The 26,590-nt window shown below is 39.4% G+C and overlaps 1 protein-coding gene across 2 annotated transcripts; it reads right to left on the bottom strand.

Moving 5' to 3' along the window:
• Positions 1 to 764: 764 nt before the first annotated feature.
• porb (P450 (cytochrome) oxidoreductase b) lies at positions 765 to 26,149 on the bottom strand. Of its 2 annotated transcripts, XM_058418371.1 has the most exons (16): positions 25,990 to 26,149; positions 21,706 to 21,885; positions 13,708 to 13,756; positions 12,608 to 12,736; positions 12,358 to 12,507; positions 9,960 to 10,084; positions 9,727 to 9,816; positions 9,163 to 9,261; positions 8,892 to 9,008; positions 8,286 to 8,404; positions 7,658 to 7,839; positions 6,796 to 6,945; positions 6,451 to 6,718; positions 4,452 to 4,597; positions 4,106 to 4,191; positions 765 to 2,152 (listed from the first exon to the last, which is right to left on the bottom strand). In XM_058418371.1, exons 2-16 carry the CDS (start codon positions 21,879 to 21,881, stop codon positions 2,008 to 2,010), a joined length of 2,031 nt encoding a protein of 676 aa, XP_058274354.1. In that variant the 5' UTR covers positions 21,882 to 21,885; positions 25,990 to 26,149; the 3' UTR covers positions 765 to 2,007. The 2 variants fall into 2 exon arrangements, with proteins under 2 accessions (XP_058274354.1, XP_058274355.1); XM_058418372.1 differs by lacking the exons at positions 21,706 to 21,885; positions 25,990 to 26,149 and adding an exon at positions 16,946 to 17,847.
• Between the last annotated feature and the right edge of the window lie 441 nt (positions 26,150 to 26,590).

Here is a 26,590-nt window from a genome sequence, read left to right as displayed (position 1 = left end):
AAGTGTAAAATGATGTTCAAATGCGAAACTATGAAACTACACTATATTCCCAAAAGTTTTGGGACACCCCTCCAAATCATTGAATTCAGGTGTTGTTTTTCAGGGGTTGGGCTCGGCCCCTTAGTTCCAGTGAAAGGAACTCTTAATGCTTCACCATACCAAGACATTTTGGACAATTTCATGCTCCCAACTTTGTGGGAACAGTTTGGGGATGACCCCTTCCTGTTCCAACATGACTGCACACCAGTGCACAAAGCAAGGTCCATAAAGACATGGATGAGTGAGTTTGGTTGAACTTGACTGGCCTGCACAGAGTCCTGACCTCAAACAGATCATCACAGATCAGAACATCTTTGGGATGAATTAGAGCGGAGACTGTGAGCCAGGCCTTCTCATCCAACGTCAGTGCCTGACCTCACAAATGTGCTTCTAGAGGAATGGTCAAAAAGTTCCATAAACACACTCCTAAACCTTATGGAAATCCTTCCCAGAAGAGTTGGAGCTGTTAAATCTGCAAAGGGCGGGTCAACTCCATATTACAATAATGTGCATGTAAAAACTCTTGGCAATATAGTGTAGGATAAATTTTCTTAGCTAATCCATCTTCTTGGAGTTGGAGTGAAACCGGAGGACTTGGAGGAAACCCATGGGACATGGGGAGAACATGCACAGAAAATCCACAAAACCAGAGGATCAAACATGGGTTCAGAAATAAAACCAGCAAGACTTAATAGAATAAATAAACAAGGACCAGAGAGGCTGAATGAAATTAAATCTCAATTTTATTAAACTAAAAAGACATGCTTAGATAGCAGTACTATAGGAAACATTAATTGCATATAAAACTGTATGATGCTGACAAAAATAAGTAACAGCAACTTGTACGCATTTACATCAACATATTCTCTTCCAAAATAATGCATCCATCATAAGCAATGTCGAGCTGCAAAATTTCACAAATTTCATTTATAATGACAAGGCAATGCTTTCCATAAGGCACATATTGACTAGTAAACAAACACAGACAGTCCCTTTAGTGGATGTTTACAAATCAGGTTAAGAAAAGCTCTGACAACTTCTCAAGCAATAAGGGGAAAGCTTTTTTTTCATTGATTATATTAAAACTCTATCTGGAAAGGTCCTACGTATAACCGTACACGTTCTCATTCACACACAACGGACATGATACACATTTTCACGGTGTAATGCCACATGATCGAAATTGAAAAGAAGAAAAAAGAGGAAAAATCGAGGCAGGTAAAAAACATTCAGATCAAAGTTGAAATATAATGTAAAATAAGGATAACAGAACTTAAAAATCACATTCTCCGACATGGTTTACCTATGTGTTAGAAAAACTAACAGAAAAATAAATCCAAAATAAGTGATTTTATTAATAAAAACTAAAGAGTATTCTACATTATCTGATGGCCTGTATTAATTCTTATACAGTTGACTATGTAAAGCATAACATTTGTCTGCATGTAGGCTACAGTACAAGTTGCATAGATTTAACTAACTGGGCCTTCATCATCATCATCACTACTACTTCTACAGTTATTAAAGCAGTCTGATGCTTTAATCTGATGATTAAGGGCGATAACAGGCCACTTAAGTTAGTTTCTACTGCCAATTAGTAATTTCTTGATTTCAAACAAAGTCTATGCATAAGATTGAAGACTACCGTCAGTAGCTCTCCTTTAACACTACAATAAAATAAGAACATAGTATGTGTACTGCATTGCTTACGTTACAGAAAGCCTATTACATGAGTGACAACTGAATATCTGAGTTTTACAACACACAGTATGAAATTAAAACCTATGTACACTGAGTAAATCTGTAGAGTCAAAAGGTGAGCACCTGCTAGGAACTTCATTCGGAGGGTTAAATGTCTGTGTGCCTGTGTTTCCTTTACCAAGTTCAAGAAAATTCGGTTGAAAGCAGTCCTGCAAAACACTACGAATTCAAAGGGCATGTGAAGAGGTCAGGGAGAGATTTGTTTTTTTAACTCCAGACGTCCTGCGAGTAGCGTCCCTTGGTCATCAGTTTCTTGATGTAATCTGTAGCCTGGGTGCGCGTCATGCCGCCGAGTTCCTCGGCTATCTCGTAGAAGATGGTCTGTACGTCCCTCGCCATGTTACGTGCATCTCTGGTAGAAAAAGCACATTTAACAGTCAATGAGCGGTCCACATTTAACAAAAACAAACATTATAAATCGCCTGCCTCTACGCTATTCTTATATATTCTTATACAGGTTTCTATTAATACACACATTCTAATATTCTATCCGTAGTAAATGCATACACAAGTACTGCTGATATGGAGAAGTTTTCTGGGGTTTTTTTTTTTTAACATTTATGTATTTATGAATGCAGACTCCAGTGTCAGCACTTTGCTTTTTGGTTTCTCAATAACACAAGCTTGTCTAATTAACTTCAAGGGAAGGAAAAAAAAATATGAAGATTTATTACTGTTATAACTATAAACCACCAACAGGAAAAAACTCGTTCCATGGATGAGTTTACGTGAACAAAGTTTTTCTATAAAAACGAAAATGGTATTAAAAAAGATTAAAACACTTCAGAACATGTCATGTCATATCACACCATCCTCTCACTGATTTTTTGTACTATACCAAGCTATTAAAAAAGCCTCGTGGACTGCACTGCAACCCTATGGCTATAAACACATTAGATTGCTACCTCTGCAACCACTAGCATGCTATTAACTTCATCAAACAAAAAAAATCACACCACATTTCCTCACAGACACTGTCGTATTCAGATAATACTGATAAACTGATGAACACTGACAACATAAGAAATGTCATGGAAAAGTTGCTCAAAGAAGAACAGATTTGATCTTTTTATTTCGTGTTGTTATATACGCCAAAATACAAAGATTTTTTTAAGCAAATTTGTCCTTTAATCAACACCAGCTTGTGCGTTTTGTGTAAGTCAATTAATACTCTGCTACCATGAAACTTCTTCTTTCGGCTTTTCCCTTCAGGTGTGGCCACAGCGAATCATCTCTCTCCACCTATCCCTATCTTCTGCATCCTCAACACTTGTACCCACTAGCTTCATATCCTCATTTATTCCATCCATATACCTCCTCTTTGCCTCCTGCCTGGCAGCTCCATGTCCAACATTCTCCTATCAATATACTCACTCTCCCTCCTCTGAACATGTCCAAACCATCTTAATCTTAAACTTTGTCCCTCAAACATCCAACATGAGCCGTCCCTCTGATGTACTCGTTCCTAATCCTGTCCAGCTGTGTCACTCCCAAAGAGAACCTCAACATCTTCAGCGCTGCTACCTCCAGCTCTGACTCCTGTCTGTTCCTCAGTGACACTGTCTCTAAACCATACAGCATGGCCGGTCTCACCACTGTCTTGTACACCTTCCCCTTGATTCTCGCTGATATTTTTCCATCACACAGAACTCCCGACACCTTTCTCCACACATTCCAACCTGCCTGCACTTGCTTCTTTACCTCTTTCCCCACACTCTCCATTACTCTGGACTGTTGACCCTCAAGTACTTAAACTCCTGTACCTTCTTCACTTCATCACCCTGTAATCTTATGCTACCATGAAACTGAGATATTTTAAACTAGGTTAACATGCTGGGAAAATTTCAGACCACCTATGGCCAGGAGTTGCACCATGTGAGTAGGAGGGGTAGATATATGCTTTCTCTCCCATCTCAATCACAGCGATAGTAGCCAGTCATGTGCGTCTGTGAGCTTATGCATGCATGTGAAGGTGGATAGCACTTTTCTTTAAATATGTTACACTGCCTGTAATGCAGCATGAGCAGAAAAAAAAGATGGGGTTGACTGACTTCATACGTCTTGGAGAAAGTGTGCTAGATTTCTCCTTCCTGGGTCAGTAGCTGTTGTATAATGGGGAGACCTGACCATATCAATAAATGAATGAATGAATAAATAAATAAAATACTGTGAAATTTATAACACCCCTATAGCTAAATCCAAACTCATAGAAAGCCCTATTTGATTTTATCAGAGAGGGTCAGAAAAACAATTTGCTAGTGGAGAAGACATTCTGAAGACACGCATTGCATTAACGTCCACTCACCCGCAGATGTAAATGTGAGCATTTTCCGCATGTATCTGCCTCCAGACATCTTCCTTGTTCTTTTTTAGGAGGTGCTGCACATATATCTGGAAAATAAATTATAAATACATAAATACACAAACACAATTAATTATCATGAGAAGGGAAGGATGGCGGATTGCTTTCAGATTTCAGCATGCAGATTACAGAAATACGGAGGCTGAGAATTTAAATGCAGGGAAACTAGTCTTCCATTCAGACGTCAAACCTCAATTTGCTTTAGATGTACAGTACAATGCGATTATGTTTCCTTCCTTCCAATTTGGGATATGTTGGGGGGTGGGGGTAGGGATGGGGATTGCTGTACCTTGTGCTCCTGGTCCCTTGAGAAGGCCACATTGAGCCGCGTCAGTGCTTTCGCCTTCTCAAACACTTCCAGCTCCTCCTGGTACAAGAAGTCTTCGGCTTTATGACGGCAGCCGAAGTACAAAACTGTCTCACCCACATCCTTACCTGAGAGCAAAATGTAAATAAACAGCTTTATGCATATTCATACAGGACGTACTTTGAGAAACTGGTTTAGTGACTGCTTAAGGAATAACAGGAAAAGCAAAAGGGAATGGTGCTGATCCATGTGAAGCTGGTGGTATACTTGAAACAATAAAGACATTTATTGCTAAAGATAACAAGGTTTTGTTCAGACACGGCTGTATGCATGTGCTGACAAACAACACCCAAACAAAGTCTTCTGGTCTGTGATCGTTCTAAATATCACAAGGTTGCTTGCATAACTGTTGAGTGATGGTTTAACTTCCAGGTCTGTGGTTTGCCACTGCCTTCACTTGTCAGTGCTTTGACAAGACAATACCAACAGGTCTTCCTTCTGCACATGTGCCTCATTCTTTACCAACATTGCTGTTTTTCATTTGTTCAGTCTGACAGGGTTGCCAGGTCTTGTAAGAAATGCAAAAAAACAAGCCCAACAACCAAAATATGCTACTTCAATTTGTCTACACCAACACCAAAGGATCATTAGGCAAAACATCGGATTTTCATGTGGCTGCAACCCAAAAGTACTCTGTGGCAAAACAATAACGTTATGAAGTCTGCCTGGCTTTTCTATTGTTTTAAATACACCACCAATCTTACACAAAGTTCTTAAATTTTCTGTACCACAAAATAAATTATTTATGCAGTTGCTGAAGTAGACTCCAAAAGTATTGGAACAGCAAGGTCAAATCTATTGTTTTTGCCTGATCAGAATTGCCTATTTCATTTCTTGATATTTATTTCCAGCTGTGTTAAACAACATAGAACATGGCGATTTTTCGGAACCCATATTGGAACAAATGTTTCTTGTTGCCCAGGGTTGAGGGATTCATTACACAAGCATTAGGCAAAAGCCAAAACAACCTGGAATGTCCTGAAAAAGAAAGAAACCACTGTTGTACCAACAACCAGACCCGGAACAGTTTGGGCCAAGGAAATAAAAAAAAAAATAAAAAAATAAAATAAAATTTAAAAAAAACCACCACCACAACAACCCGGAGCTGTAAAGTGGAAAAACAAGGTCACATGACATTACCAACAACCTCCACAGGGCAGGGTGAAGGTATCACAATCCACCATAGAAGAATTCTTTGAGAGCAGAAATATAAAGGCCACATCACAAGAGGCAAACCACTCATCAGCAGTAAGAATCAGGAGACCAGATTAGAATACACAAAATTTCTGGAACCGAGATCAAGTGATGTAAAAGCCAAAGTGTGACAAAGGAACGGATCCAATTCACAGACAAATGCATCCATCTAATTAGGAGGAACTTCATCACATAGCAAATCAATAACTTGACCAGAGAAGACATTTTTCTCTTGAAGTACTTTGTTGTGTTGCTTTTTGGGTTAATCACCACACATTAACCAAACTGAGCATGAATTTTACCCCCTGAACAGGAGACCATAGGGACAAACCCACAAAAACAAATAAAGCCATGGCACAAGCCTGGAAAAGAATCATAATAGAAGAATGGAACAGTTTGGTAAATGTGGGCTGCTTACTTGACGCAATTTTTACAAGCCAGAAACATTCAACCAAATATTAAGTGCCACTATCTGTTCCAATAGTTTTGCAACTAAAAAAGGTGCCATGTTCCAAGTTGTTTAACACGTCTAGATGTTAATATTAAGAAACTCTGATCTATTGTCTATTCATCTTTTGATCTTAAGCCCAAATGTCTTCAGTGTATAACAAAAACCAAAGAATTGACCTTGCCACTCTAATACTTTCAGACGGAACTGTAAATAAAGTCATGCATATAAGAGTTTCAATGCTGTTTGAAGCACCAGGGGGGCAGCTGCAGTGTTTACCTTGCTCTTTAAGCCAGGCACGCTCCTGAATGAAGCCCATGAATGGTGCAATGCCTGTGCCGGGACCAATCATGATGACTGGGTTGCTGGCCTTGAATGGCAGCCGGAATTGGGACTTGCGGATGTACATTGGCACGGTGGCTTTGTGTCCGTTGTCAGTAGGCTGTTTGGCTTTAAGCCAGTTGGTAGCGACACCCTTGTTGATGCGGTTTGTCTTAGTCTTGTACTCTACCACTACAGCGCAGATGTGGATGCTGTTGGGGTGAACCTGTCCCAAGAGGGCGCTGTTTAGTAACACATACAATTTGACAAATACAAAACGTGACTGAGGCTGTGGGGAGATACCTTGGATGAAGATGCAATGGAGTAGTAGCGAGCCTGCAGACGGGGGAGGAGCTCACACAGGTGGTCAATAGGTGGCTGCAGGGATGGCAGGTCTTCCAGGATGGCCAAAATATTCCGACATGCATCCAAAACCCAGCTCTGGTACAGTGCCTGAGAAAAGAAATGAAGATGTGAATAACACAAAAAATAGAAGGTAAAAAGAGAACTGATGTATTGATTTATTTATAAAATTTTGAAGTGAGACACAACCTCTCTTTGGATATAGATGGAGCAGAAAGAGCATTAAGTACACAGCTATAAATAACCAGTCATTCCTGATTAGGTCTTAATGAAATTATGAGATATAGAAGTCTGATCGTAATTTTTTCTATTTGCTACTTCTGCAATAAACCTAGCTAAATTCATAGCTTATAACCTTAAAACTAACCAGTTTTTTTATGTTTACATTACATTCATGCACTCAAATACTGTCATATTTTTTTCCCTGGCAAAGTTTTCACTAATCGTGAACAGACACGATAATGAAACTTCCTACTAAAAACTAAGCACAAATTTTAAGTTATAATGTAAGGACAAACGTATGCACTTTGTGAGATATGTTATTTTGTTTTAGCCCTTAGTTCTGTGTTGTCTTATGCAGCAGGAATGTTTCATTTCACTGTGTACTGCATCAGGTATTTATGGTTGAAATGACAATAAAAGTCTCCTGACTCTTCAAGGTCATGTTGAAGCTATTACATGGTGCGATTATTTAAAGGTGCAATTTAGCATTGATTAAAACCTAGCAGTTACACGTCGACTGAAGCTCAAAAGGTTGGTGGGCGATAAAGGGCACTTTATAATCACCAAAACGGAAACATGCCTTGCCCTCAGGTGAAGAGGACGCCATCTTGCGCATGTTCTCCTGGTCTTTGGGGTCGGAGGCGTACTGGGCCAGCTCATAGAGAACGTTGGTGCGTGGTGGGTTGGTGATGTCCAGGTAATGTGTTAAAGCTGTACGGTATGTGGTGGGGCATGGGAATGGGTGTTTCTTATTGGACTCCTCTGAAAAAGGGGGGAAAAAAAGCACAAGAAAAATCAAAAGTCTTGAATTTCAAGGATTTTAATTAAAAATAAATACAAATAATAATAAATAAATATAAATAAATTTATAATAAATAAATAAATATAAATACTATTTCTATGCTATGCATTCAGTGATTATCTTTTATTACTTTAACGTTATTAAGAATTGGACATTTAATCATTCACATCATTAGGTTTCTTTTTTTGCATCCATAAATATTCAGCAATTCCATCAGCATTTCTATACGTGTAAGTAGTGCAATGCTTCAATTAATTTACCGATTCCTGTGTTCAGTTTAATTACTGTTTCCATTAGTCGAAGCTAAGGATAAACATTTTTCTGAATGAAGCACCATGGTCAGTCAAACAGCTCCGAGACATTTATACAGACCAATGAGTCATGCTTCTCAAGGTCAGGGGCATACCGTCAAGGTTGTTCAGTGAGATAATAATATCAAGGTCTACTCCGAGGACTTCTCCCAGTCTGTTCACAATGCTGGAGTCATTGGTGGGATATACAGCCACGTGGTCTCCTGACTCATACCTGGTTAAACAAAAAAACAATTGATCTCGATTTTAATGAAGCGTACATAAAAAATACATCGTGTAAAGACAACAGCATCAGCTGGACGCCGTTCAAAGTCCATTCTGGCCTTATCGTTCTGAACTTGTGACTTAATTAAAAAGTGTTAGCTTTACCTTTGCTCTGTGTTATTACATAAGAATATATTACATAGGTGTGTAATAAATCATTAAATCAACACAAAAGCATATCTTAAGTTGACCTCTTTAACCTCATATCTGTGATGTATTTTTATACTGTGTATAATTACTATATGGTAAGTGCACGTAGTCTAGCACACTGGTTTTCTGGTTATAATACAACTTTATGTTGTATGTTTATGTAGCACCAGGTCCTGGAGAAACGTTATTTCATTTCACTATGTACTACGTCAGCTATATGTGGTTGAAATGACAATAAAGCTTCTTGAATCTTGAATAATTAAAAGACACAATTTCCACTCAGATACCTGATCTTAGACCCGGTGATGTCCAGCTCCAAGTGCATCAAGTGTCGGTCACCTCCTTTGTTGAGTTTGCGGTTAACAGTGACGGGAGCGAGGAATGGATTCTTAGCATCAAATGGCCTGTAGAAGAAAAGAATTGATTTTTAAATGACTTCAAATAAGTGCTCACAAAATGATGCAGTGCATCACAGATTTACAATAGTGCAAGTGTTTGGCATGTTATGGTGGCACAAAGCGTGCACACACACACATAAAGAGATGATGTATTACGTACGGTTTCTGGTTCTCAAAGCTCTTCAAGCGTCCCAGTTCACCGGTATAGACCTTATTCATGTTCAAGTCCTCGTGGACCTTCAGCTCATACTGGCGGATGCTGTGAGGTAAGGAAAAGTGTGTATGTGAGACGTGAGTTTCTTGGTCAACGAGTATATTTTGCAGGCAATAAACTGTATAATGAATGTGTGTGTACATTACAGGTCACATTCCCTAATGAAAACAAAAACCTATCAACAGAGCCTTGTCTATAACAGAAGCATTCAGACTGTAAGAAGGTGTTACAGGGAACACCAATGAGGTGTGAGAGAAAATACCAAAAGATAAATATTGAAATGACTGTATGATACCTGCTAACCTTTACACATTTTTGTTATACCCTAGGCAGTTTTTTCCCCCCCTAATAAAAATAGCAGATGAGCCAATCAACATAAGAATCCAAGATGACTGACCAATAATATTAACCTGGACACTCTGGAAGCCCCGCCTCTCCCCCATATTAAAATTCAATAGCATTTTAAAGAAATGGTCAGATAAAAGGAAGATAAAATCACGACTGCAGTACCTGGACTCTTCGCCAGTGGGCTCGACTCCGAAGTGTTCACACACAGCTGGCCAGAACTGTTCTCTCCATGACACAAAGTCCTCCTCAAGGCTTTTTTTGGGGGGTAAAAAAAAATGAAAGCATTAGAAAGACAGTCTCTGCAGGACTAAAACCTCTTATAGGTAGGAGGTCAGATTGTGTCTCATAAAGGGTGATCCATATGACTGGTTAATATTTAAAAGTCTCTCACTCACTTGCCATCGTCGTCTCCCATGCCAAGGTCAAAGATCCTCTTGGCACCGAGTTCGGATAACCTCTTGTCCACATACTTGCCCATGGCGTTGTAATGCTCATATGTTTTATTGCCAAGTGCAAACACCTTTAAAGAGAAAGTGTCACTTCAATAATTGGAATAGTTTTTTTACTCACAAGGAGACTCGATAAAGCTGGTTTTATACCGTTTAGGAGTCTCACTGTTACAGAAAAAAATAAATAAATCACATATCGTAAAGAAAATGTAAAGTTTTAGTGCCAGTGTGACCAAAGACAGTCACCAGAAAAATAAAAAATAAAAATCTGAGTTCAACCACTGTTATGATGGTCATCTAAAAGCCACTGAGAGGAAGACAGCACAGAAGAATGCAAAACACCTGGAGACAGCTACAACATGTTAGTGGCGATTTCAAAACGTAAACAAAACATGCTAATTGACAGGAAAGAATATCCTCATTACCTCACTTTACATTAGAGGATTTTCACAGTATAATAATGATGAAGACATTATCTTACATTCAATTATAAATTACAGCCAAGCAAAGATAATAAACCCCACTGAAACGGCACAGTATAAAACCAGCTTAAAAAAGTTGCAAATAAAAAAAAAAGAGATTTAGCAATTTGGTTGAAATTCATCTTTTTACAGAAACAAGAAATACACTATATCGGAAATAGTTTTGGGACACCCCTCCAAATGATTGAATTCAGGTTCCAGTGAAAGGAACTCTTAATGCCTCAGCATACCAAGACATTTTCATACTCCCAACTTTGTGGGAACAGTTCGGGGATGATCCCAACCCGATAGAACACCTTTGGGATGGATTAGAGAGGAGACTGTGAGCAAGGCCTTCTCATCCAACATCAGTGCCTGACCTCTCAAATGTGCTTCTAGAGGAATGGTCAGAAATTCCCATAAATCACACTCCTAAACAGACGTCCCAAACCTTTTGGCAATATAGTGTATAAATATCAAAAGTCAATATCAGCAAATATATGCAGAATATTTCTTCATATAATAACATGACTGCAGTTCACTTCATTTAGAAATGTTAATAACATGATAATGACATAATAAAATGAGGAAAAAGAAGATTCCCAAGGGAACCCATCCTCTTCTGGATGACAACGGGTAAAGCGATATAAATCATTACACTTGTACAGTGACAAATAGAACTATTTGCAATCAAGGGATGTTTGCTATGATCATATCGTGATTAAGAGGTCCTATGATGAGCACAAGGCAGTCTTTATGATTACAGCAGCAGTTTTTTCTATAAATCTACAGCATGAGATTATCCACTGAAGAAAGGCTGAAACTAGAGCATAAATACTAGCTGGCTACATGAATTCCATGAACTACTATTAAGAATAATATTTTTTTTCCCCAGTTAAAAGCAGATACAAGCATCAACACACAGGGGAGGATCAGACAGGATTGCCAAGGACTGTTCAAGGACTGTTTTTAGTTCAGCAGAGCAAGGCGAGTGTGTCAGACGCACAAGCACATCCCTTTGTAATGTGACTTCAATGAGAGCTGCTCATCTCCGAATGCTAATGCATTCTAGTTCATCTTTAATCTGCGATGTAATACAGAGCGAAATGAAACAAAGCAACAGCTGCTGTTTTATTACTGTGTTCCTGTTTGCGACACACCGTAACCTTTGTAGACGGTGAGGACATTAATGCTCAAAGAACGACTGGGTCATAGGGCAGTGAGCCAATGCTGAGTAAGGGTGCCATGCCCACCTTCTTCTTCGCATGTTACTCTGTCTCATGACAAGGAAGCTATTGAAATTGTGCTGGCATACACTTTTCTACATTTGCCAAGTCACTAGAAGCTTTATGAGGAAAAGCAAAAAAAAAAAAAAAAAAAAAAGGTTTGGTTAAAACATCACACTTCCTCAAATACTAAATCTGCTTAGTCACCCAGCTCTTCTTCAGAAACAAAATCTGCTGTCACCCAACACCTTATTTTATTTAGTCATTACTACGTGCAGTACGTGATGTGAAACTGACATGAAATCACAAGTTGTTATAAACTTCCCATCTTTGCTGTGTTCGTCCACTTTCTACACTTTGGAAGTTGTGCAACAAATAGTTTTCTCTCAGCTTGTCCTAGTCAGAACACTGCTGTGACTCAATATCGGAGTAATCCAGTTACGCTCACTCTGTGTCTGAGTGTTCCTGTTTCTCAGCAACAGGTTACTGTAGGTCACTGGATAATGACTGACCATATCCTTTATTAGATTCCAAAAGGATGTGAATTGGGGGCTTAACCGCTCACACAATGGTGTGAGAAATGCGGAATTTAACAATCAGATGAAACAAAAGATCACACATGCTGTGAATCCACAGAATCAGTCGCAGAAAACGTACCGCGAAATTAACTCCGTCCAGGTCAAGATCTCCCTCTTGTAGTAAGTCATAGAAGTCCTGGGCATTATCGGTAGGGTCTCCTTCTCCGTATGTGGCCATGCAAAAAATAGCCAAAGAGTTGTCGATTTCTTTTAAACGAGAAAGCTCATTCTGGAAATAGAGAGAGGGGGAAAAAAAACAGCTTCTATGAAGAGAGAAATTAAGCATTCGAATACTCATCACTCCATAAATGAAAGAACTGCGACATTACCATATCATATTCCTCTGGATCTGCTGCCATGCCCTTCATGCCGTAACGGTGGGCATCTTTAGAGAGCCTGTTGGCAAATTCTTCAGCAGTGCCAGTTTGTGAGCCGTAAAACACCACTATGTTCTTGCCCTGTGGATCATCGACAGGAAACAATCATTTCAACCTGGTTCAACTTATTAAAGACAGGAAGAAACTGGGAATACATTTATTCAGCATTTTTTTTTACGCCAAGAACATCACACATCAACAGGGTGATATAGAGCATAAATGTTTCAATGAAATGAATACCTCTGCTACTCCTACTTAATAAAAACTACATTTAAATGGAGTAATAAGAAATGGCGCGAAATGTGCAAAAAGTTCAGAGTGACAGAGAGTCTTTCTGCTGGCCCTGATCATCAAAAGCTGTTATGGTCATTATATTGAAATGATCAGGAATATGCTTTGCACTTTACAGGTGATCAGCATAGGGAAGAGTACAAAGATAATCAGGGAAACGATTCAGTGGAAAATATTATTTGGTTTGGCTTACTGGAACATTACGTAACATAATTTCTTAAAAACAAATGAGGCTCACTGATCAAGCAGTAGGGAAATGTAAAAATGCTAAGCAGACTCAAATTATTATTATTATTATTATTAGCCATGCTATGATAGAACAACTCGGCATAAAGTGCTACATAAGAAACTTTATCAGGACAGCAGAAAGACTATGGCTACCTGCAGTTCTCCTCTGTCTGTTTCCCTTAGTGTGTATTAATGGAATGGTCATGTGTTACTCCACTATGTTAGCCAACACTTCCCAGCAGTGATTCAGGTTTCTGGCCAACCAAAATATGGAAGTGGGCAGCACACTGCAGCTTAACTAACTAAGTCAGGTATAATTTATCTACCCCGATCCTGTTTCTAACACAACACTGCCATTTGTCTGTGTTCGTAGCGCCTGCATGATTCAGACATAATAAAACTCCAAACAAAACAGCACATGTCACGCAAGACACTGTGCACTTTTCCCTTTGTGACATTTTGCCGAATCAGCAGAAATGTTAAGCGCTATTGTGCTGTATGAAAGGAGAAGCAGATCGAAGACATGTGCTTACTGTTTTCTTCATTTTTTCAATGAAACTGGTTTCCCTGGCAGCCGCTGGCCTACAACAAGAAAGAAATTGGAAACGGTTAAGATACACAATGATTACGCAGATCACTACACACACACACACACACACAAGACATTTCTCTGCAAACAGGGACAGAAATTCTATAGCCTCTTTCTCAGCACTAACCAACACCCACAGGTCGCCTCAATATAGACAGAGATCTGTTACTGTTTTAGCTCTACATAAACTGTGTGTATGTTATATTAAGACAGAAATATTACATTAGCATATTTAACACACATCTGTTTTTTCTGTTATAATAATATTCATATCTGTTGTAATATATCTTGCACTATACAGGTTTGCTAACAGACTGACAGCAAAAAAGTCATATTTGAGTTTAATAACACTTTAGTTTAGGTTAACTTGAGTTTAATTATTATACACTTGAGTTATAATAATAAAATAAATAAATACAGAGACACTGGGTGATATTTATGTTTAGACTGTATGCTTTCAGACTTTTTTCTTCTCTTCTTTTTGCTCATAGTCATGTTATGTCTAATTTATACATCCTCGTACCACAACATAACATTAATAACAGTCTTCAAGGGTCAAACACTAAATCGGTTTATTTAGACAAACATCTAGCTGAATGAGGTATGAAGGACGGCACTATGTACGTCTTTACATTTATAAACAGTCTGGTTTTACTTTACTATTTACAGTTCAGTTGAATGCCAGACATAACAAAAAACAAAAAAGTTCAAGCACCCTGGACAATGGTGAGGACACACAAGTCACAAAAAGAGCCGCCAAAAATGCTTGGTTTTGATGCACTTTTCAGAATGTTTTTGTACTTCCTTTGACTGAAATTGCAAGCACAGGATTCTTATTTTAAACGTCTACCAATAAAGACACATGTAATTATTTTGTGATAGATGTACTGATGTTCAAGGCACACGAACCGAAGCAGACTTTGGCTTTTAAATGCCTGTTGAGGTGATGTCAAATCTGCAGTAATTTAGAAAAATCTGCTTCATTTAAGCACTGACCACATGTCAGCTTGTTTCGGGGCATGATGTTAGAGGAAAATAATAAACGGTGGGCTGGCGTGAAGTGTTTTATTGTTTTTATACCACTATTAGTCGATGTTAACATGAATAAACTGTTACTGTAGAAATGTCAATGTATTAGAATGCGTACCTCATTACGAACCTTACACCTGGCACCATTGTCAGAGCTGCTGTTACAGAAAATAACTCAACACCCTCTGTCCAATCTAAATCAGGAAGTTGACCGTGCTATAAGTAAGTAGTGTCTATAACATTATAGTTTACTTGTTACAGTCTTGTTTGGCCAATACTAGCCATTTCCTAGTATTGAAAGCCACACACAAAGACCAAGGAAACAGGTGTGCATTTCATTTTATGCCACGTTACACAATGACACAAACACCGTTCTCATGACCTTTCAACTTGGGACTTTGTTAAGTTAGCATTAGGTTTTAGTAGAAGATGGCAAAGCTATTTTATTTCAGGCTTCAGTAACATTTCTTCATTGCTACAGTAACATCGCTATTAATTGTCACTAAACGCACAAGAAAGAAAGACAGAAAAACATTATCTCTGTCCATTTTTGCCAGTCAAGTGCTAAATATTCTCTGGTGCAAAAGGATATTATTTGATTTGCTTAAGCTGATGTTCGATTATTTGGAAATAAATCATTTTACATAGAAAATACAACTGAGTGCAAATGTTTGCATCCCCTACACTTTTAGATAAAACAAGGGCTTATTGTCCTTTAATTCTCACAGACACAAAGGTCAAGATCACATTGTTAAAATGAGAATAATTCAAATGTTTGCAGACTCTAGAAGTAAGTAATATAAATATTCTCTAATAAATTGTATTTCTAAAGCTTCCCTTCATAACCTCCTCCCACTGCTGGATCCTGTCAGTGGTAAAATTTGCCCCCCTGAAATATTCTTTCTAATTCCTTCGACTTTTCATGCACAGCCTTCTTCAGTTTATTTCAGAAATTTCCAATAATCTCGAGACTGGGTAGGCCATGGCAAAAGGTTAGTTATTTATATAATTATTAAAACATTTTCTGTTGGCTTTGTCTTATGGATGGAATCACTGTCTTGTTGCACCGTAAGACAAATTCGTCTGTAACTTCTTGATCAGTTGTAAGAGATCTGTTCTTTTTAAACAGCTTTCATGCCCTCACACACACTTTCCTGATGAACACACTGCAGCTTCCAACATATTTAGACTGCTTTCTTCACCCGTTTCTGGCTGTTATGATAAAACAGACAAACATTCGTTTCATCAGACCCAACAATCTGGTTACAAAACACAGCTGGTTTAATGGCAAGTTCTGTCTCTTTACATGAACATCATTTAACGCACGCTTTTAAAGCATTTCTGGCTGTTTTGGATTGTTGTGCCAGACTTTTCTCTACTTTTTCTCGGTCGTCCACTTCTTGAGGCTTTGTGCGTTTTCTGGAATACAGTCGTTACTATTGATATCTTTAAATGCCCTTCATCTCTCAATGCAAACCTTTGAACACACCATAAAAGATAACACAAGCTATATAAGCAACATTTTTTTTTTACATATAGGCACCTATAAATAACGAAGAAATACATTTTGTAGCTAAAACTTACAACAGAATTACTTGCTACCCAGAAACCATGGGGGATGTGAAGATTTGCACATAACTCCAATCATTGTAAAAGGATTAACTTTATTATTGGAAGTAGTCCAAAAAACAGGCATCAAAGCCATTCATTTATCAATCTATGAAATACGGAAAAACAGCATAATGGATAAAATCATCAGTGACCTAATATGGATTAAGACGCTACAGACAGTCACAGTTCTGTGAGAAGTGAAATCAACGAAACTGAAAACTGTTTGATATCCGTTTAACCCTGAACATACAAGCTAGGAGACACAAAGACATGCTTTTGTATTCAATCCATCCTCTTATTCAAAGTGACAAAATAGGATGGAAGAGCAGCGTAGTGGCTTTGCATAACAGTTCAGGCCTAGTTTCCTATCAACTTTGGACTATGTCTATTGTGAACTCTACAAAAAGCACTGGACTAACATCAAAAATACATCTTGTGCTCGACTTTTTTTGTGCAAACCTTGCAAATGTACATCCTGACTTATAAACCAGCTCTAATAGTCTTAATCTACCTTTATGAAGGATTCCAGGTTTATTACCCACCTGTTAGCGGCAGCCAGTCGTTCCTCAGGTAAGCTAAAGACGCAACCCATAGTCTCAGTGTGCCTCAAAAAGTCCACGCGAGAAACCCCAACAAGAACAACAACTCAAAAGGGAACTGAAGTTTCCCTAAGATAAAAGCTGACAAATGTTGGATGGGTCAGTTTCCTCATGCTGACAGGCAGAACAATAAAAGAAAATCTCTTCTAAAAGTACGCAGAAGAACTAAAAGACAACGAAGCTGAGTCCTGAAGATAGGAGATGGAGAACAGTGGCATAGCAGCTGCAATCTGAGCTTGGATTTTTCCAGTAGAGGGTCCAAAAAAAAAGTCAGGCAAGAATATACTCTCAAAGGAATTATCCCAGTATTCCACAATGGCGATGATGTCATGAAAAAAAATCCAGAAATAAAGACTAGCTAAGGCTTTTGACAAAAAAAGAGCTCCACAGTCTTAACGGCCATGGAGGAAGCGAGTGAGCGCTCAATGCTCATTTCCTGCGTCACTGAAGAGGCTGAAGGAAAAGGAGCTGGAGCAGGAAGGAGCAGGCTCCGTGTTTTCCATACTCACGCACACACATGCACGTGTGCACAACATCTGGCAACCACAATGGCTGTAATGCCGGGAAAGGAACCTAGACTGCTTAATGAAATCTCAAATAACAAGAGCTGCGCTCAAACACTGAAACTCAAAATCAGGCCAGCTCCTGTCTTCTGTTTTGCATGGAATGAGGCGTTCAAAACCAAAAAAAGCACAAAGCCTACATTTCTGTAACCCTGGCAACAGTTGTAAGACAATGTTACTGCTTTTTTTTTGCGAGAGGAAGAATGACTGAATGCCCCAGGCTTCCAGGCCCAGCCCTCGCTCACATTAGCTTTCCTCCTATTGGACGACATGGACTGCCATAGCAACCCCATCAGTCATAAAAGGAGTCTCCCGCGACAAGCCAGGCCCCACGCCATTCAAGAACGCAGTGAGAGCAAATTAGAGATGGTCTGCACTGAGAAAGGAGGGAGAAAAAAAACAGGACGAGGGAGAACAGAATGGAGCGCTTGTCTCTCTGCTCAACTTTCCACCTTTGGCAAAAGTGCTGGCTGGCCTTTCCTCTCACGCTCTCCAGGGAACACTCAAACGAGGTTTTCAGACACAAGAAAACGAATGCGGGCCTAGGCCAGACTTAACACAGATTTCACAAGCACAATTCAGGAACATGAATGGAAACTGTACGGAGGGAACATGGAATAAATTATCCCAGTTCATAGTTTGCTTTTTCTATTCTGGTATAAGCCAAGAGACTACAGGCGTTTGCTTTAAAAAAAACTTAAAAAACCAAGTGTGATCCTTGCTGCTGTTTACATCTGTATGCGTTTTCACATGTACTCACTGGTCTAGAATTACACACTAGACATAAAGCATGAAGCATGAGTAACACTAGGGACTGGGAGGATTTAAACAGTGAGTGAATTCACAGCTTAGCCATATTATATACGGTCCCATCCGAAAGTATTGGCTTGACAAGGCCTTATCCTGTTTGAGCATACATTTCACCTCCTGAAGACATTTATGTCATATGGCAGACGCCCTTATCCCAAGCAAATTACATTTATCTCATTTACACAAGTGAGCAGTTGAAGGCCTTGCTCAGGAGCCCAGCAGTGGCATCTTAATTTTCCTGGGATTTGAACTCACAAACTAAACCACTGAGCTCCCACTTCCTGAAGAGGAGACAGGCTTGTTTGGTGATGTCAGTGGGTTGCCGACGTTAACATCTCATTCATGAATTGACCTCTATCCCATCTGTCTTCCGTCCACAGCGAAAACCAAAGAATCGGCCTTGCTGTTCCAATACTTTCGGAGGGGAGTGCAGGTCACATTTTTGTGGCAACATCCCAGGAGAATTATAATGCAGTCGAATGAAACATTAGCCCACAGACAATAGGGGACAAATCAATACACTTTTACCAAGATGCAAAGCATCCATTAAGTATGCTTTAACTCTTTGAAGGTTTGGCAAAAGTGGGCCTGTGGAATGTGCGTGTGCCATCAATACTTGCTCATTGTGAATTAGCATGATACAGGGTCCAGTTCTAAGAGTAAAAAAAAAAAGAATAAGTAAGCATAAGTACTCCCTCATCAGTACGGACACATCCGAGTGCAATATTAACCAAGTGCTTTGATTAGTATTAGAAAATATTTATTAAATCTATGAGATGCAAAATCCGAAGTGAGATCACTTACAGCTAAACTGCGATGTTCGATTGTCACCGTGACACAGTGTTGATTATGTTTAAGATACTGTATGCTTTTGCTAACATGATGGACTACTCAATATAGATACTCAGAACAGTTAACTCAGGGCTGGACGGCTTCGAAAAACTAACCTGTTCTGTAAAAATCTCTCATTCTATTTTGATTCACGTCAGTGAAACCCGAGCAATGAACATTTTCATGTTTTCCTTTGCTTCTGAGCAAGTGCTTGTTGATGTTTTTCTTTCAAGGACATGCATTCCTAGTCAAAGTCCTTCAGCCTCTTTTCAGCACTTCGGGTACTTTACAGATGCATACACGTGGTCTGGTTGATTCTCATGCTCCTTAACACGATTCATTCATTCATTCATTCATTCATTCACCCCAATGCTCAGTGGCATCACCGTGGTCACCAGCCGAGTTCGGGTTGCGATGTGTGTTCCCACAGCTGACTGAGAGTGGTGCTCCTCCAGAGAGACAGTGTAGTGCCACAGAGGCACAGGACGCATTTACATAATCAAAGTGTAACGATAATTCTAGCAACACTGGATAATTGAAAGGCTTTCTAGTCATTTTGAAACAGTGCCAGCATGAATAAGAAGATAAGAGGAACTTATGGCCATAAGGAAAAGTAATTTATAACAAATACTACGTCATTCGGAGACCTACAGGTGATAATCAACGCTTGGCTCTTATCCAGCATTCATAGAACCATGGTTACATATGTACTCAGCAATGTTTTTGTCAACACTTCTTACCAGATAATGAGCAAGCACAACCCTGTATTGGCTTTAAAGGAAAGTACTTGGCAAATTAATACACTAAGAGAGCTCCACAAAGGCATGGTTTGCCAAGATTGGAGTGGAAGATCTCGAGTGTCCTGCACAGAGCTCTGTCCTCAAACTGAAACGTCTCTTCAGGTCTCTTCGCCCTGACCTCAGTAAAGCTGTGATTGCTTGACCACAAATCCCCACAGACACGATCCAAAATCTAGTGGAAAGCCTTCCCAAAAGATTAGAGGTTATTATAACTGCAAAAACAGAGGATGAAATTTAGAAAGTGACATTCAAAAAGAACAATTGTGATGGCATCTCCAATATTTTCCAATAAAATCAAGGATTTTTCAGCACCAACCACTTTTATCTGAATTGCTGGTTGTTGTTTGCACGTTTAAGGTGAATTACATGTTTTTAGTTCTCTCTCTCTTTCTCTCTCCCTCGACTTGTACCCACACTGAAAAATTTCCCAGCCAAGGCATGCCCTGACCTGAAAGCCTGAATGCCACACCATTAAACACTAAAAAAAATATAAAAGCAATTTTAATGGAATATGCAGAAGAGGTTTACTGAAAATGACAACGCTGAAGATACGCCACACCTCACGCTGAATCTAACGTTAAACTGGCTTAAACTGACTAATGCAGTTAAGCTTGTTTTCAGGTGTATAGGATTTCTCACTGAAAACCTTCCCATTGGTACTGGGTCATTTGTTAGCATCAGATAATATATGTGTACGTGAATGTAAAGTAAAAAACCTGCATGTCGTTCATTGGGGTGAGGGGTCTACGGAGCATATGACTGGATGCAAGCTGGAGAAGTCATTCAACGTTTTTCACTACATTGCCAGAATTGTAAGATAAAAATAAAAAATTCAACAAAACATTTTTTAGTCTTTTTTTTTTTTTTTTTTTTATTAAACGAATAAGTTTATAATGGCTTACTGTGTAATAAAGTGTACACCAATCAGGCATAACATTATGACCACCTGACTAATATTGTGTTAGTTGGCAAAAACAGCCCTGACCCATCATGCACTGTGTATTCTGACACCTTTCTATCAGAACCAGCATTAACTTCTTCAGCAATCTGAGCAACAGTAGCTCGTCTGTTAGATCGGATCACACGGGCCAGCCTTCGCTCCCCATGTGCATCAATGAGCCTTGGTCACCCATGACCCAGATGCTGGTTCACCACTGTTCCTTCCTTGGACCACTTTTGATAGATACTGACCACTGCAGACCGGGAACACTCCACAAGAGCTGCAGTTTTTGAGATGCTCTGATCCAGTGGTCTAGCCATCACAATTTGTCCCTGGTCAAACTCGCTCAAATCCTTACACTTGCCCATTTTTCCTGCTTCTAACACATCAACTTTGAGGACAAAATGTTCACTTGCTGCCTAATATATCCCACCCACTAACAGGTGCCATGATGAGGAGATAATCAGCGTTATTCACTTCATCTCTCAGTGCTCATAATGTTATGGCTGATCGGTGTATAAAGGAATAATCAGTGTCTGCTATAGTCTAGAAAAGCCAGGTTTTTTTAAGCATTAAACTTTTTCCTCCTGCAAATGGGAATGAGGTTACATGCTGGTCTGTAGTAAGCGTTCTTATCAGCTGCTATAGTATGACCAGGCAAGAGTGTGTGCTATGTATGATTGCTTCAGAAATCAAGCTCCAGCACTACAGAAGAGTGCAAGCTCTCAACAAGTACATTTTACATCTAGCTGTACTCACATGGGCTCGAGTGGCCGGAAGTCTGGGATGGTTTCAGGCTTCTTGCGGAACATGAACCAGTAAATGATCAGGCCCACGATGAGGGAGAACAGGAAGATGTCGAGGTTGCTGAGGAGAGGCTCTTCGACGTTTGTCATTTCTGGCTGCGCTGACTCGTCTGTCTGCTGGTCCGCCATGTCTCTGAAAGAATACAAGATTTTGTGGAGATTAGAAAACAAATATCGAAATAAAGATCCCTTTTTATGGAGTGGGTAATGCCACAAAACACCGAGCTTGACGTAGATTTTAAAAAGTGGAAAACTCCAACAGGTGACATTTATCCTATATGGACAAATGGACATCAGCGTTATTGGATATAACGAGATTTACTGCTTTGACAAAACAAAAACTAATCTGAAAACAAGTAACTCGCACAAAAATACACTATTAACTTTCAAGCAAGAGCAAATTTAAAGTCACTGTATTCGGCTTCCGCATTAACTATAGCCAGTTTCACCCTTTCCGAGGATGGTGATGCCATGGCTGTCCAGATTGGCACAACACCATCTTTCTGTGAGATATCTGTATCCTCCTGGCTCTGAGACACTTATTTACCACTTATTGAAGGAGTCCCCAGTGTCATTACCTTGTAAAACTCAGAGATAAAACCATAACTACTGTTTTCTGTCACGAGAAAGTTTTGTGACCTTAAAATGACAATAAAGGGTTATTTTTCAATAAAGTGAAAACGTGAGTCTGGTAAGAGAATAGCCGTATAGAGCTGCTATACCATGAGCAATAACAGAAGATAATGAAAATAACAATTCATTCAGTCCTTCAACCCAAGCTGAGGTGGATTTGGAAGCTATCCTGGGAATGCTGGGTGTGAGGTAGGAACAAGGCACCATGCACGTGCACACACACACACACACACACACACTCACACCTAGCAGCAAATAAGCACCTTCCTGCACATGTTTGGACGATGGGAAGAAACCCACTGCAGCAAATCCCTGAAGTGAATTATTTTCATGTTGCAGCATGGTCTGGAGTCTGTTATATCACAGTAAGGTTAACATCACTGTGCTGCCCAGCTCCAAGGTTTTTTTTGACTTGAGACACAGATTGTCAAGCAGGTGAACTTTGTGACCGTGCCCTATGATGGCATGTTTAACAAATCAATGAAGCTGTTACTTATAAATTAACTATCCTGCATGTCAGCAACCGACATGACTGGGGCTGAATTTCTAGGTAGCGTGGACACAAAAATATACTATGTGCTGTAATATTTTACGGCGATATTATGCTACTAGCGTGTAGTGTTTAAGCACCCTGTAGATGACGCTTAATGATCTTTTAATTGGTGTTAAATCAAGCAAAGATATGACATAAAAGCTTTGCTGTGAGAAATTGGATGATAAATCCACTACACTGGTTTTCTCAGGTTCAGCAAGACACAACTTGTACAACGTACACAAAGATTAAGACGGGAAGAAAAAAGAAAAAAGTATGACTTAAGAGTGAGAGCCTGCATGTAAAAAAAACCACTTCCTTTTTCTTATACGCAGCATAGAGGCTGAGACATCTTGAGAAACATGGTGCAGATTTACAGCTTAGTCATGCACAAAAAAACCCACCCTCGGTCAGTTTCAGTGCTTTTCATGAAATCCAGTACTAGCCTTAGCCTCAGCACCTTATGACCGAACATGTTCAAATGATCATGTTTTAGTAGCTATTGGTTATGCTTGTTTTTTGACATGCTGCAACAAGATATTTCAACAGGTGGAACGTTCTTCTTGACACACTATCAAATCATACATTTTTTTCTGTACGTCTTATCTTACACAGGGTCACTGGGAGCCTGGGGCGTATCCCAGGGGACTTGGGGCACATGGCAGAAGACACGAACAGGGTTCCAATCCATCGCACGGCACAATCACACACGATTTAGAGATACCTTTACAACATATGACTTCAGAGAATCCAGAGTATCCCCCCAAAGCAAGGAGAGAAACTACACACACCAAGCAAAGCCAGGAACTGACCCCATAATTTGTCCCCTAATATTATAATTAATCATATATTGTGCTTTGTAAACATTCATAATTACACTTAACTCTGTATAAATTTCCAGTTATCTCTTACACCGTAACAGCTCTAAACAGCTATTCACACTCTTCTCCCTACCACCTCTTTTCCCTCTTCTCTCGCTTTTCCCTCTTTCCTCTCTCCCCTCTCTGTCAAAGCTTGGTCATATTACTGAGAGGATGAAAAAGTTCTACTACAAAGCACTGGCATTGGAGACTCCTTCCATGAATATTACCCTAAACATCTCCTTACTAAAAACACCACATTGTCAACAAATAAACACACTTTATTATCAGTATCAGATTATGAGGGGCATTCACCATACATTAGCTGTTAAGAAAAACAACGAGCACATTTCTGTAAACCTGTGATATGAATTATAGGCGTAGCTTCTGTCAGAGTTGCTTGTTACAGAAGATTAAATCAAAACTATCTGACCAATCAGATTAGAGAAAATCAACAGCACTCTGGAATAAACGTACACTATAATGCCAAAAGTTTTGGGACACCCCTCCAAATCATTGAATTCAGCTGTTGTTTTTCAGTTTTTTTAGTTCCAGTGAAAGAAACTCTTAATGCTTCAGCGTACTGAAACATTTTGGACAATTTCATGCTCCCAACTTTGTGGGAACAGTTTGGGGATGACCCCTTCCTGTTCCATCATGACTGTACACCAGTGCACAAAGCAAGGTCCATAAAGTCATGAATGAGAGAGTTTGGTGTGGAGGAACTTAACTGGCCTGCACCTCAACCCGACTGAACACCTTTGGGATGAATTAGAGCGGATACTGCGAGCCAGGTCAAAACTGTGACATCTCTAGAAGTGCATTTGTGAGGTCAGGCACTGATGTTGGATGAGAAGTTCTGGCTATCTGTTTGAGGTCAGGACTCTGTGAAGTTCCTCCACACCAAACTCTCTCATCCATGCCTTTATGGACCTTGCTTTGTGCACTGGTGTGCAGTCATGTTCCCCAAACTGTTCCAACAAAGTTGGGAGCATGAAATTGTCCAAAATGTCTTGGTATGCTGAAGCATTAAGAGCTCCTTTCACTGGAACTAAGTGGCCGAGTCCAACCGCTGAAAGACAACACATGAATTCAATGGTTTGGAAGGGTGTCCCAAAACTTTTAGCAATATAGTGTATTTAACTTCGTTAAAAAATGATCTCTGTTCTGATAAACGTCCGTCAGTGTCAGAAAAACTGGCAGCAGTGTATCTTTAGTTTGCATGTTTTATTGCTGTGTCAGCTATAAAAAAAAAAGCAGCCAGTGTATGAATCAGGGCTATGACCAGATGCTTGTGATCTCTCCTTGCCAACGACTGTGTGATCTTCAGTAAATATCCCAGAGGGGACACTGTAAGTCCCTGAGAAATACCGTGTGATGTTCTCCAGTAAGTAAACAAGCAAAATATAGCATGGTGAGGAGTATTAACATGTTTATTAACCGGGGGACAGAGGTGGACACTACAGTCAGAAACCACTCATCTCTGTTCATATGAATTAGATAAAGATTTATTCACCATTAAATGATGAAGATCATCAAGGTTAAAGCTATAACGTTAAACAATACTGTTAAGCACTGTTTATGATTGGTTTAAGGACACAATTTAAAGTGATATATGCAAAAATATAACAATTATAAATGGGTGGGGGGGGGCAATAGTAATATAAACTCCAGTAACTCTCATACATATATAGGAGATATATTATATGTTGTGTAGGTTATATATATATAAATATATATTTCCGTGATGCTCGAACAATACAAACACTGAGCTGTTTGTTTTAATAAACAAATGGTCACAGTTAACGCTAGGGCTGGCTCGCTAGTCGGCTAGTTAGCTCATTCCAACGCATTTCAGACTACTAATAACCTAACAATTAGGTTTATGAATAATTTCCACTCTGTATGTAGTTTATTTCCTTAAGACTCTTACTCTCTAACCTAGCTACACTTCAACTGTACGCTAAAATCGCCAACTAAACTAACCAAACTACATGACTTATCGGTATCTCCCGACCCCGGCTAGTACGGCTGTGATCCAAAAAGCTGCATACTTTATTCGTAGTGCACTACGTAGTGTACATAAGCCACTATTTCATACCGTATTTAAAGGCGCGATTTTGATTAGGTGATTAAAACGGTATTTGGGATTCCGCCTGACAAAGCGTTGTAAAATCGACACAGATTGACACATTGAACAACACAGACGTACCTTAACAAGCAGTATGTACCGGCTCTTTTCCCAAGCGGTGTGCCAAATGTGCCGTTTATACCCGGAGAGCGAATAAAAATGTTTCAAAAAGATGAGATAACTTATCTGCTCACTCTGTCAAGCATGTTACACGGCGATACAGAGACCTGACGTCACGGCCTCGACACGCAACACCGGAACAATCCAGTGTGCAGGAGGGGTGTAACGTAGCACATTTCCACAACGATGTGTTGTTTTCAATTCGCGTTGGATAGAAATTTTCGAGTTTAATAAATTGAGGTACTTTTAAAACGATCGCGTTATTATTTATTCAGAGTACAATTTTGTTCATTTCGTACTAACTTTTTTAAGTAGTCGCACTCCCCCTTTTGAGACAGTGGACTAATCCACTGCGTTTTATACAGTTTCGTGAGGCTTCATCCCATTGGTTTGGGCAAAGTGCAGAAAGACATAGGTCACGGTTAAGCAATTATTTCACCGGTACAATGTCTTCATGTCTCTGAATCTCATTCACCTTTAATTATACAAAACGATTTGTCCTGCTTTTACAGTATTATCCTTTTTCAGATATAATCTGGTTGTTTTGATTGCTACATTTAGT

This window comes from Hemibagrus wyckioides, linkage group LG20 (genome assembly GCF_019097595.1).
Source record: "Hemibagrus wyckioides isolate EC202008001 linkage group LG20, SWU_Hwy_1.0, whole genome shotgun sequence".
NCBI lineage: Eukaryota > Metazoa > Chordata > Actinopteri > Siluriformes > Bagridae > Hemibagrus > Hemibagrus wyckioides.
The sequence above is the reverse complement of the archived record's forward strand: the minus strand, read 5'-3'. Positions and strand labels throughout refer to the sequence as shown.

Excerpts from the sequence above, each read along its gene's own strand:
- porb (XM_058418371.1), bottom strand. The coding sequence starts at position 21,881 with ATGGCGGACCAGCAGACAGACGAGTCAGCGCAGCCAGAAATGACAAAC. Across the intron at positions 8,405-8,891 it reads ATCACCGGGTCTAAGATCAG|GTATGAGTCAGGAGACCACG; the intron begins GTATCTGAGTGG and ends TTGTTTAACCAG. Across the intron at positions 4,598-6,450 it reads TGCCTGGCTTAAAGAGCAAG|GTAAGGATGTGGGTGAGACA; the intron begins GTAAACACTGCA and ends TTTTGCTCTCAG.